The sequence below is a fragment of the Ptychodera flava genome, chromosome 2, assembly GCF_041260155.1.
Source record: "Ptychodera flava strain L36383 chromosome 2, AS_Pfla_20210202, whole genome shotgun sequence".
Lineage (NCBI taxonomy): Eukaryota > Metazoa > Hemichordata > Enteropneusta > Ptychoderidae > Ptychodera > Ptychodera flava.
Window position 1 is genome coordinate 43,839,337 of NC_091929.1, and position 13,761 is coordinate 43,853,097.

Consider the following 13,761-nt stretch of genomic DNA (forward strand, 5'->3'; position numbering starts at 1 on the left):
TTATATCTATAGAAGACCGGTCACGACCTGCGACATGCGTCCTGCGTCTTTAAACTGTGACCTGCGGCCTAACCCTAACCCTACCCTAACCCTAACCCTAACCTTAACCCCTAACCCTAACCCTACCCTAACCCTAACCCTAACCTTAACCCCTAACCGGAATTTATAACATTAACATGACAGAAGGATCAAAGACAAAAGTTCAGGTTTAATATAGGAAAATGTACAACAGAAGGTACTGAGTAACCGACCGTATCGATACGACAGAAACAGAAAATACAACAGATAACAAATTTAATATGGATTTCCTTTCATTTTAGCATATTACAGCATAAACAAGAACAACTTGATTACAAAGGCAGAGTAAGAAATATGTGTGTTAACGATAACCCGACCAACCCTTGAAAAACCCGCAGACCCTAACATTTTTTCTATACTCAAAACATTTGAAGACATCCTCTAATATTTACAGTATTTTATAGGTCTCAGCCAACAAAAAAAGAAAAAGAAAAATCCTCCTACCTATACCTACCCTATTGTTCAGAAGTATGTTGCCGGAAACACGTGTTTTTTTTATATAGCCTTAGTTCCCTGTGATCTTATTGAAGATCTTCCCCAATCGCGCGCTTGTTAAATATAGTGCCTTGTTCTTTAACGAAACCTTCAAACCTAACTAACTATTTAAGTCTGTTTGTGTTTGTTTTATTCCGTCTCTGTCACCATTTTATCGTTTTCTTGTCATGATTTCATTTGATGTTTCAAGTAACTCTTCGTGGTGTTCCATTTCCCACTCTGAATGATTTCTGATTCTCTTTAATTTGTAAGTGACATTATCTCGTAACACGATCGGAACTAATTTTGGAGAATGGGATCTTTATATTGTTGAAATTTCTCAAATTTGTTAGGTGCCCTACAGCTGAAAGTTGCCATATTGAAATTACTTGCATGAAGAGAAAAGCAGATGAGCTTACATTTGCAGATTAAACCAACAATACTTCACTATCCAATTATCCCGAATCAGTTCCAATCGTGTTTTGTATACTAGTCCTATTTGTCAAAAGTCTCAATTTGGAGTACAAAGCAACATTGCGTTAGAAGTTAGACTGTCGAATAACTTGGTACAAAGATATATTTGAACAACGTACCAGGTTGACGTAGTAAAAGAATGAAAAGCTTTGCTCACCGCAGCAGTCCTGTCTGTTCGTGATGGTCACCTTGTAAACATCGTAGGGTTCTAACATATCTAGTTTCCACCAAGGCTCCTGTTCAGCTGACGTCATCGAACATGATCCGTAAGCGAAATCACTGTTTTTATTTCTGTCGATAGCTCTGCTAGCGCTAGCTTTACCACTCCTAGATGACTGGGAAGTTACTTTAAACGGAGCTATATTTACCAAACCACTCGGAACTGTACAAACTGAAATCGAACAAAAAACACATATAAGAGTTGTTGTTGGTATCGTTATTCGAAGTAACCTTGAACTTGGACAAGATAGTCACTGGAAATGAACATGAAGGCAGTTTTTCGCTGTCTGCTTACATCTTTTGATGAAGATGGTCAGTAACTCAAAGGAAGCATGCGAATTCATTTGAATGACTGATCAGGATTGTCCAATCGGCAGCTTTAAAATGTTAAGATACCCGGATGTCTTAAGTTCAGGTCCAAAAATATTCAAAAGGCTAGCTCTACAGTTTGAACAATCCCTTTTATATGCATCCGCAATTAAGATACTCAAAACAGCAAAACATGCATATGTCATTTAAATCGATATGCCAAATAGCCTGACCGTTGACTAATATGATGAAATGTCAGCATGCTGTTCTTTGAAGATAAGAATTGCTCAGAATTGCCTTATGTGGACTCAACGCTTCATTAAGATCGTCGGTTACACAGAAAAATCATGACTGGAGCTTCACAGCCGTGATAATGAAGAACAATGTTTTAGGAAACAGATTTGAGACGCGAAAGCACGACCGTTTAAAAATTGTGATTTATCCAATGTTTAGGGTTGAACGGCTACTTACTGGTCGAGCAACCCAACCATTTGGAAATTACTACTCACTTAATGTCGGCGGACGAACTATAACTCCCGGCTCGATGATGTCAACGTCAACCTCTATCTTGTCGGAGAGAACTTCAACTTCACAGAGTGACATTGCTTCTTCTTTTCCCTTGATTTGAATGGCGATAAACTGTCCCGATAGCGGTACACCGTTTTCCGTGCAGTCCAGGGTTATAGTATCGCTCGCTTCCACCATCGCATTGGTGACAGGACCACCACACACGGTGTTTGCATCACCTTCTAATTCTTCATGGTTACCCACTGTCACTTCGGCGCCAACTAATCTGGTAGCTGTTGTACACAAAGAAGTTTCTTTCTTTATGTTATTCTTGAGGCAATAGCAATCAGCGTATAACTCATAGGGTTCGTGTTGGAGGACTCTAAGTTATGATGTGCTATTCCTATCAGGTCATACAAAGTTTCTATACAGCTTCTGCATCTTTCATGATGGTGCGTTCTCAAACAGTATATGTCAGAATATTCATGCACATTGCAGCAGATCTACTGCTCAAGTTTATTGTAGAATAATGAACATTGCAATGTTATCAAACAACAGGTAACCTTTAACATGAGGTTTTCATGCAAAGCTTTCCACTGGCATTATGATTTCCCTAGAGGAAGTTCCCGCAAGAGCGATCTTTTTTAACCCGATTTTAGATCAATAATTGCAGAAATTGCCTTAAGTGATAAGACTAAGACATATGTAATTTTAACGACATATGTAATTTTAACGAAAGAGGGTAATTTATTCAAATCGCGTTCGTCTTTTTTTCCTTTTTCAGACCCGTAATTGCGCTTGCCAGTTATTTTGTGTTATTAATAATAATACATCAACAAAACTTGAAGACGATTAAGCAGTGGGCCGCCGAAACGTTTCACTGATGGGCATGCGTCACTGCAATACGGTAGGAATTTTCTGTCCGTAGTCGCCGCAATTGCAATCCTATAACGCTGGTGAGTGCGCCCTCGCACGTTTCATCCCAATTTCATTTTTCTTTAATTTGCTCAAGATTTGCAAGAGATAAGGTTAAAAAGTTACTGACAATAACATAGTCCCCACTTGTAATAGGAGTATTAGTCTTGATGGGGCAGGGAAATGTGGTCATTAAGAAGTATCACTGGAGTGTATATGTTGAGATCTATGGGCACATAGGTCTATGTCGTTGTTCCCAATTTGAAACACATGAGGCATGTCTAAGTTATTGTTCTAAATCTGGAAAAAAGATCAGACCTCTAGCTGTATTGGCCAGCCAAGAAATACATATGCGCATAATAAATGAGGTACAAGATGTGACATCTTAAGGTCTAATATCCTATCAAAATTGGAGGGTATAGAACTTGTGGTTACTGAGTTATGCATATATATGTATAATCAAGGTCAAAGGTCATCGAGGTCACGTGACATTTTGAAAAAAAATTGTATTGCTAATTAATCCCTCTATGCCAAAAATCAGACCTCTAGCTCTATTCGCTTGCCCAGAATTAGATATGTGCATAATTAATGAGGTAAAGCGTGTGTTGTCATAAGGTCTCCCATCCTACTAAATATAAAGGATATAGCACTTGTGGTTACTTATTTATTGACATAAACGTATATTTTAGGTAAAAGGTCATCGAGGTCACATGACATTTGGTCAAACAATTTCTATCCTATAGTTATCCCTATATACCAAAAATCAGACATCCAGCTCTATTGGCTTGCTCAGAATTAGATATGCGCATAATTAATGAGGTACAGTATGTGGCGTCATAAGGTCTTCCATCATACCAAATATGAAGGGTGTACCACTTGTGGTTACTGAGTTATGGACAAATATGTATATTTCAGGTCAAAGGTCATTGAGGTCACGTGACATTTTGTCAAAAAAATTGTATTGCTAAGTTATCCCTATATACCAAAAATCAGACCTCTAGCTCTATTGGCTCGCTCAAAATTAGATATGCACATAATTAATGAGGTACAATATGTTGCGTCATAAGGTGTCCCATCATACTATACATGAAGGGTGTAGCACTTGTGGTTACTGAGTTATGGACAAATATGTATATTTGAGGTCAAAGGTCACCGAGGTCACGTGACATTTTGTCAAAATATCTGAGATATCTGCGTGAACGGACGGACATGACCCAATCTATAAGCCCCCTGGACTTCATCCGTGGGGACTAAAAACTGTGTCACTGCATCCTTTTTGCAATATGAATACGATCAGAAACTAAATTTTTATTTTCTTGGCCTTGTACATGGCAGTCTATGGAGAACTGACTTATACATGGGAGTCTATGGAGAACTGCCTTATACATGGGAGTCTATGGAGGTGTAAACTAAAAAGTCCTCTAACACGGCCAAATTTGATCGCATTGTGAAACAAATCGACGTGCATCTGTATTGGGTAGGGTACTTACTATCCTTGTGCAAAGTTTGAAAGAAATTGACCAGGGCATGTCTGAGATATCTGCGTGAACGGACGGACGCACGGACATGACCAAACCTATAAGTCCCCCCGGACGGTGTCCATGGGGACTAAAAAGTTACTAAGGATAACTCCACAAATAAAGCTTAATTAAATGGCATAAATCTTTTCGTCCAGAACGAAACATAACATAAGTCTATATCGGCCACTATGCACTGAGTCAAGGGTAACCGCCCAAGCGCAAATTACGCTTGGTAGTTGCTAGCCACTGTACAAGTAAGCAGCGAGCTCGAGACCATCAACAGTTCTGAAGAAGAAGAGCATCTTAAAATTATTCATATCAAAATCCACCTGCCATCATGAATAGTGAACATCCACTTTAAATTTTAATTACTTAAATTTCCGATTTTCTTCTGCATGAGCTTATGGGCTCAACCAAAATGTGATATTTTTCGAAATACGTGAGATGTAAACTCTTCTTAAATTCTTGAAATTCTTGATGATGTATAGCACCTTTGTGTCATGTACTGTGTCATGTAAATGTCGTGGCTGTCTCACCACAACTAGTGACTTTGACCGAGACGAATTGCTGGTAGATTGAGGTGGAATGTAACCGGAACGAGGCTTATCGAACTATAGACTCATCATAGTCGTCAAATATGATCACGTGATACTCACTACAGCAGTCCTTTCGATTCTTTATGACAACCTTGAAGACCTCTCTGGGTCTCATCAGATTCACTCGCCACCATGGATGGTGTTCCTTCTTGGTCAGAGTGCAGGTGCCATGACAAAATTCACCGTCGCTGTCGCCATCCACGGCATTAAAAGAGTCCGCGTGCCAATCTGTTGAACTTTGTTCAGTGGGCTTCCCGAGAGCAATATTAACAAGTTCTGTATCTGAAAAGAAGAATGTTTTTACATCATACATCATACTTTTTCCTTTGGAGTATTTACGGGGACAAATTCGATCTTTTTTTACCTTTTTGCATGATTTTTTTGTTTGGTATGAAAGTAGATTGTTTTGTTTGCCTTTTTGAAACATGATGGAATACTAGCTCGTCAAGTACGCACAACCTCAACTCTGCTTGCAGTCAGACAAAATTAAACATCCTATGAAACATTTTACGCTCGGTACTAAAAAGTCAAGTAATTTGTTTAACATATAGATAAGAATTATTTGCAATGTTGCCTAGAGGTCACAAACAAAATCATCAGTTTGCATTTAGCAAGGGAGTATTTTTGACACGCATACAGTTATGTACCGCCGTCATGTTGTCCCCTTAGTGACTTTATGCATGTATTCCAAATTTTCCTGACAAAGATAAAAAGAGCGACTTTGTCCCTTTCAGTTCCGTGAGCTGCACCTTTTGAATAAAAGTTGCATCTATTACTGTTGTACATTGTCATCCCGTGGCCCTCTAAATCACAAATAACGTTGAAATGTCCATATGAAAAAAGTGTCAAAAATTTTATTGATGAAGAGAGTTCCAAGCCTGGCTATAAATGACTTCTAGGCGATAGTATCTTTTCAGCGACATGTTGTACACCAGACTGGAAAAACCGTCGCTCGGGGGCGCTCTCTACGCTCCCCTCTTACGGGAAAGTCCCCGAGCGACGGATCTTTCAGTCTAATTGTACAGAATACAGTATCCAGTAAGGTTTGATAAGTTTTCTATGGACAGGATGAAGAACAACAAAATGTACATAAATATCAGACAAATTGTTAATTATGCACTGAAGTAAAACCTTTTAAATACATTTCTAAGTACTATTCCAAAGTTATCCGGTCGATAAGGTTAGAAACCTTTCTACCATCGTACGCTTGAACTTAAATTGGACATACTTGGAGTCGATGACTATTTTAAAGCCACAAAATTGAAAACTATTCAAAAATGAACTTCATTCATGATGAATGTGTCCTTCTTATATTCAGTATTGATGTTCTCAAGTAGAAAGAGCGTCGATACTTGAAAATAAAAATATAGCGTTGATGAATTCGTAGGAAGGAGGTCTCTTAATCCCCTTTGAAACAGATGGCGCCACAATAAAAATATTACGAAACCTATTTAAACGAAAGCCGTAACATATTTTACATGATGCGGTATTATAATATAATATGTACGCAAAAAATGAAGCTGCATGATTTGGCTTTTATGGTTAATCAGCCGCCGTCATGCATGTGTATATTCGTCGCTGTTTGAAGCAAGGTAACATGCCAAGCGTACCGGTAGTTCTGACCAGCCTGATACTTACAAATTTTGTTGTCAAAGTTCATTAGCATGTCATTATGCAGGCCTGTAATAACCTTGATTAGACTGTTCCACTACCAGCTGTCTTGCCTCTCTAGCTAATCCTTGCATAGCAAATGCCTAGCTTTCTGATGTTGATATGTACTTCAACATAGACAGTGGTCAAACCTTTCCAAACTCTTTTTCGTTATTCACGTCTGCGACCGTGGAATTGAAATTTTGAGCTTAATATTCCATTATACATGTAATCCATGTGGTCAAGATGCAGTCAAGGTGATGGTGAATAACTTGTGTTCGCATTAACCAAAATTTGCCGAAGCGTCAAAACGAATGAAGACGTGAAGTCCTATGATTCAGATTTTATTCAGATTTTATATTGCAACGTGAATATGTTAACATTTAAGGAAAAGTCTTTTCATTGCTTTGCATACAAAAAGAACGGATACATACATCAAGACGGACGGACGGATACATACATACATACATAACATGATACAACACGACATTACATTACTTACATTACATTACATTACATTACATTACATTACATAACATTACATTACATTACATCAGAGAGATCAATATTGATTATCTGGCCCTTAACCCGTTTAATATTTCCAGAGCCATCTCGACTGTTTGCATCTGTCGTCCCTGTGTGATGTTAATTTTTGTCAACGATTTCATAAATATAGGAATGTTACGTAAAGATTTTACGAGAGGTGATGATTTGCTTTATTCAAAATATGCAGATGACAATATTTCACTGAACGTACTGAGTGAAATAGAAGTATCGGTTTTTTGAAAACAATGACGTTGGCGTTCTATATTGCTCGTGGCAATAGTTCTTGAATAAACCATGATCCATTCTAACCGAACTGATGCGACTTTGTCAAAACAAGGATTATAAAAGACGGAGTATACTTTAAGCTCCCTGAGCAAATACATGCAAAGAGACGTCAAATAACAGAAAGAGCAATCATATTTTTTGACACGATGTTTCAATCACAAATTAATACAATCGTTAGAACTTTACAATTCGAATGCTGTGGTTACCATTGCCTGAATGTTCGCATGATTAAAAGCCCTTTTTACAAACCTCTGTTTGATCGCTCTGACCAAAGTAATCGAAATAATCACTAAAATCGTTTGAACTTAAACCATTTGTCAGGTATTCTAAGAACCTGCAATCAATGAATTTGATAAATACCTTCCTACCGGTCCTCAGTGGAGGGACTTTCTTAACACTGAAATACTTAGTCCATACGAAAGCTTATTCAAAACCCGCAAGGGGTTCAATATTTAACAAGAAACTGTTGCTCACATGGATGAATAAAGTTGTTTTTGTTAAAATTAGCATTAATGGTATAATGGTACAGAGGAAAGTCTCTCTGCCAAACGTAGCTTAACAAAAGGCAAGAAGAAACAGATTGTTTTGTTTTTGTCTCTCGACGGAAACCTTAAGCTTTTCTCTTACTCCCTTACCATTGTATCATTTGAGACCCATTGGTTATCACGGACATAGTGTAGGCAGGTTTATACTTTAACGTATCCATATGTAATGAATATTACACAAATTTCTCTGTCGCTATTTTTTATATTATTATTATCTTACCTCAACACTCGTGTAACGCAAAGGCCCTAGAAATTATTGTACTTGATACACATTGGTTTTGCGGTATTTTAACCGAGCATACATAGAGACCGAAACAGAAAAGTTCAATGGTACTATTTCGGAGGAATTGATCAAATTCTTGATTGCTGTCTATGCGTCTATGACCCACAGAACGGGGCTCAAACTTTTGAAAATTTCGCCGCTATGCAGCAAATTGCCCATGTGGTGAAAATGAAAAATGTCACTTCTTTTGACAGTGATAGATAGAGATGCCGGAAATACAAGGACACATTAAGTTACCCTGCAATGAGTTCCAGGGCTACATTTTGTAGCATATCCTTAAGATATCACATACGTCCCGGTGCAATGCATCGCAACATTTCTTGTACAAGAGCATGTACAACCAAAAAGATGCAATTTTCAACACGTAAGGCCTGACATACTGTTAGTTCGAAACTAATATCTTGAAAACAGTTTAAAAAGGCAAGTTCCTAGGATACTCATTACATTCAAAGTATAAGATTCTGGAATTAAATGTTTACCTTAGGTAGTGCGCACCTCGAAATTAAAAGACTTTAACCTTTAGTCAAATTTTCCTTTCAATCATTCTTTTAACAAATCAATGATAAAATCAGGGGTCACCATATTTTGGTACTAGAGAATTTTTTTATTGAACATTCTAGCAAAATTGAAGATGAAATAGCCGATATTTCTGTTTTAAGTCTAGGGGAAAAATAAATTTTATTTTCACAAAGCTATGACGTTGAAAACTTTGCTTATTCCGACAGCTTTAAAATGTGCCCCCTGAGCGGCAGACCAGAAATTCAGTGTAAAAGTTTGAGAGGACTAATATCTGTGCCCAAGGCGAATTCTACCTTTAAAACAACGATAATATTTAGGTAATGAGCGCCTCGCAAGTGTAATAAGTAAACTTTCGCTCGAAATTTCCTCAAGGAAATACTCAGCCTTACGCTTATCAAATCAAAAGTGAAAATAAGGGATATCAGCGTTAACATTTTGTACCAAAGAAAAACAATTACGGAAAATTTATTTTGTTATTTAAAATACAAATGACAGCCAAACCTATGTTAACTCTATGGTTTAAAATTAAATTTTAGATTTTCCAAAAATTCAGTCGGTGAAAACTTTGCTTTCAGGACGTTTTAAATCGAGTTCTCACGAGCGATTGTAAATTTCGAGTCTGAATATGTGCCCCGGGGTGCATTCTAAGGTATACTGACGGTATCGCTGATGCAATTAACAATGCGTTGTTCGCAGTAAAAATTAAAAGTAAAGATCTTTTGCTGGGTTAAGTCGAACTTCTTGTCCGGAGAAAAAACGCGGGCAAATGTTAGCATTATGTGGAATAAATTCTTGTAATTCGATTTGACTGGGTAAAATGCGATATTCTGATTAATCCATGCCTGCAACTATGAAAATAAGTCCATTTGTATGTGCTTAACAACGACAATGTGAAAAGCATTACCAATAAGTCAGTTCGAAATAAGTCCCTTGTGAAAGCGGATATAGATTTGATACCAAACGCGATAATGTCATTCGTGTAAAAGTTGAAGTAAAAACTTACCCTGACCGGAGACAGAAATGAATAAAACCAGTAACACGAAACCGATAAACGTTCCCATCATTTACCAGCTGAAATAATTTTTCTGAAACTTGTGAGCTTTATAACCTAATCATAGTGATCAAAATGATTGTATAATCATAAATATTCATATTTCCTTCTTTGTGCTTGTTTTGCATAACTATGAGTATTTTGTTGGTAAATCCTATAGGCGGCGACAGGTGTTTGAAACTTTTTACGTCACGGCACAAGTGTTATAATGTGAACGAGCTATCATTTTGTCAATGGTAGGCCCATGTTTCACGAGTGCTACTTCTAGCAATGTAGAAAACAAGATTTTCCAAGTTTCCTCATTGGAATTAAATATGTAAATCCATTAAAGGGACAATGGCAATAAGTTTTGATAATAGTTCTGTCATTTCTGTTCTTTTTTTTCAAATAATTGGAAGTGCATTTCACTTTTCCTGTCCCTTCATCACAGAGAAGGATTTTGTCGATCGAACGAGTGGTGTACATTGTACAATTTAAGTCGAAAAAAACATTAGCTTTTACTCACGAGGGATGTGTTGGCAAATTTAAAACTCAACCTTTCGACATAATTTTAGCAGTGGAAGAAGAAACAGTAATTTAGAAATAAAAAAGGATGTTTGATATTTGACAGTCAAGAATTAAAAAAAAAAACTTCATTGCCCTTGTCTTTCGTCTGAAACAACCAGAGTGATTCACAATACATCCGTTATGACGTCATATTTTTCACGCCTGATTATCTACACCAGAATAACCTCAAGGACGTCGTTGATTGCATTAAATTTGTCCCCACGCAATAAATCCAATAAGCTGTATTTTTGTAATTTTGCTTTCCAGAAAAATCTACCATCAACTCTTCGGAGAGACGATTTTATTGACGCTTTGAGTGCCAAAGTCAATTTTGTTCCCTTCATAAATATACCCCAGTCAGGTTTTTTTCAGAGTTTTTGCCAAAGTTTTGATAAAAAACTGCAGCCTATGAAATGTGATGTCTATTTGGTCTAAAATGATAAAAAATTACAGAAAACTTATAAAAATTGGTAAAATGTTGCACTAATATTTTGGCGGGAAAATTACAACACTCAAAGGGTTAAGCACAATTGTCTTTGAAAATATGGCTATTTCAATCCTTAGCATTAGATTAGTCGATTGTTCACATTTTGGTGTACTCATATTTTTCTTGTAAGTCAAAAATTATTAAATTGTGTAAATCTACATTGTATGTACGTTCGTCCAACAATTTTTGAATAACGTATTGTGGTCGCTCTGTGGTATGCAGTTTTTACATGAGTTGGTTTAAAGCTGCCGGAACGAAAAACAAAAAGATAAAGGTAGCTAATCGGGCGTTAAACAGCAAGTTTAATAGATCTTTCTATTAGTTCTATCGGATCTCCGAGTGACCAATTCAAATGAAAGACTTGAAAGACCCAAAACTGAAAGACTTAAACTTTTGCCAAAATATTCCTCAAGGATACCTCAAACGAACTTGAACTAGAACCGGGGGTCACCTTGCAAGAGTTTGAACTAGAGAAATAAACTACCGAATTTTTACCGACCCTTGAAATCCAAATGTCATTTGCAAATTATTTACAATATATCGTGATAGGGAGACAGACACTTGCATTTCAATGAAACATAAGAAAACGAGCCTGTTCCTGGAATATACTTACTGAAAATGTCATCAAAAATAATTATTACAACTATTGACCCCTAAAGCTAGTGACATGACAGACTTGAACAACAGAAATTGATTATTGAGATATTTTGTGATATTGTCTATTCAGTTTGCATATGATGTGGAGTAAAGAACGGTTTTGAATTGAGACGCTATTAATAAATTATATAAACAGCAAAATGTTCTGCATGAAGCAACGCAACGATTATCTCCCAGGCTTCTCAACTACTAACTGATCTATTATATTTAAAACGTTTTACGATTGAGCAGCGTACACCAAAGTTTGGATTTATGCGACTGATGCGAATCAACAAAGGGAGATGCGAAAGGTTGTACATGTAGGTACATCAACCACTGCACCGAAGTGTAATCATGAGTTTGAACAGATTGAACGAGTCATGATTTTCATACGGTGCACAGTACATTATTTTTAGATGGAAAAGCAGAATTCAGACACATCATGTTGACAAAGAGATGGGAAGTCACGATAATTTTCCTTGACCTTAATCAAACTTGCTTCTACAAGAGATAGTATTTAAATCACATATCATCTGGCGGAGATGGTCTCCGCTGTGCTTAAGTGTGAACATTTTCCATTACATTTTAACCGTGTCCGATACCCTACTGAAGGCATTGAAGTTCAATCAGCTGGGCCCGTTAGTTAATTCCCTCGACATCGACAGCTTGTAACGTCAGCAGGTCTTAATCTTTCGGGTATTAGTGAGGCAAACATCACGTGGCCCGAATGCATCCTCATTTAGAGCTATCGTTTCGCCAGCATGCAGAAGGATGAATAATGATTTCGGTCAACTGAGATGTCAAAGGTCGTTACCTAAGTAACCCCGAATGTCACTCGACAGCCATTTCCTATTATGTTAGACTCTTTTCAATTAACCGTCCCATGTGCTTTCAGAATTCTGGTTATGTACGGTTATCATGTATGACGTCAACAATAAATTCCCTCCGTGATTCACAATTAAACTTGCTATCCCGCCTAGACTATTTGTCGTAAAAAGTGAGCACTACGCCCTCGAATTACCTCACAACTTCTGGTGTTCTAGTTAAAGTACACTCGCTAATTTTTATCCTACTTTCAAAGAGATGTCCTCAAGTAATATCGTTGGTGAAGACGAGACACTTGTCGAACACGTCAAACACGCAGTTTGAAATTCAATAGTATCTTGACAGCGCCCCTTACGGCAGATGGCCTCAACACTTCCTCTTTAGGACACATTTTCAATATGATTAACAGTATTCTGTATTTTTGAAATTTTATTTTCTTCATTTTTGTGGTTCAAACCGTAAAAATTACTCTGAGGCGATTCAAACCCTCGTTCACTGAGGCAATCAAAATCTAATTATACTAAGTAAAACGAATGGCGATTTCTTAATGCTTAAAAGTGCAATACGGGGTCGACGTCAACTTTTCTGAAGTAAGAGATAAAGAATATCAAATACTAAACATATTACTCGTCAGTTAAAGAAAAATAAACAGGCAACTTCATTTTCTCAAATGTACATTATTAGATTATCATTTCCACATGCCTACGATTTCCAAATTACAACCGTCGATATTACTTAGTTCACCAACTGACCAGCCAGGTCACTAGCCAAATAGCTGAATGATTTTTTCGTCCTTTTCTGGTATAGTTATGGTTTCCATGTAACAGTAACCTACCAGTATTACTTTAAATAAAAACATCCCATGAGTAACCGCTCAGTATAAGTGCCGGCTCTCGTTGGGTAAACAGAAAATTGGTGCAGCAGGAGGGCGCATGTCACACCAACCAAGACCGATCTATTAATTAGCTTTGTTTGTGGAGTATTTGACTTGAAACCGAGCGATTTTCCTTTGACCAATTTGGCACAGGTCACCCATGCGAACCCCAAGTATTTCTTCGTTAAGACGATCTGATTTAGTTGTGTGATTATTCTTGTTTAAATTACCTTTCTGTGCATAAGAGTATATTTGTATAAATTTGTTTTTAAATATTTCATAGTCCCAAGTCAGTAGCTGTTTGTTTTTCAGTGATCTTGACAAAGTCATTGATAATTTTCATACCGTAAAGTTATTTAATGCTATACTGAATGTGATATAAATATGCTGTTGACGTATTTGCATAACGTTCTCCTTCGTTC

At 37.1% G+C, this 13,761-nt stretch overlaps 1 protein-coding gene across 1 annotated transcript in view; it reads right to left on the reverse strand.

The window, feature by feature from the left end:
* LOC139121694 (uncharacterized) overlaps positions 1-10,048 on the reverse strand; it is a 28,351-nt gene extending 18,303 nt beyond the window's left edge. Inside the window, exons 1-4 of the mRNA XM_070686782.1 lie at positions 9,924-10,048; positions 5,153-5,374; positions 2,064-2,354; positions 1,184-1,417 (exon numbers count right to left, since the gene is read on the reverse strand). Coding sequence (XP_070542883.1) covers positions 1,184-1,417; positions 2,064-2,354; positions 5,153-5,374; positions 9,924-9,984 — 808 coding nt within the window. The 5' untranslated portion in view covers positions 9,985-10,048. The remainder of the gene's footprint in view (positions 1-1,183; positions 1,418-2,063; positions 2,355-5,152; positions 5,375-9,923) is intronic.
* Between the last annotated feature and the right edge of the window lie 3,713 nt (positions 10,049-13,761).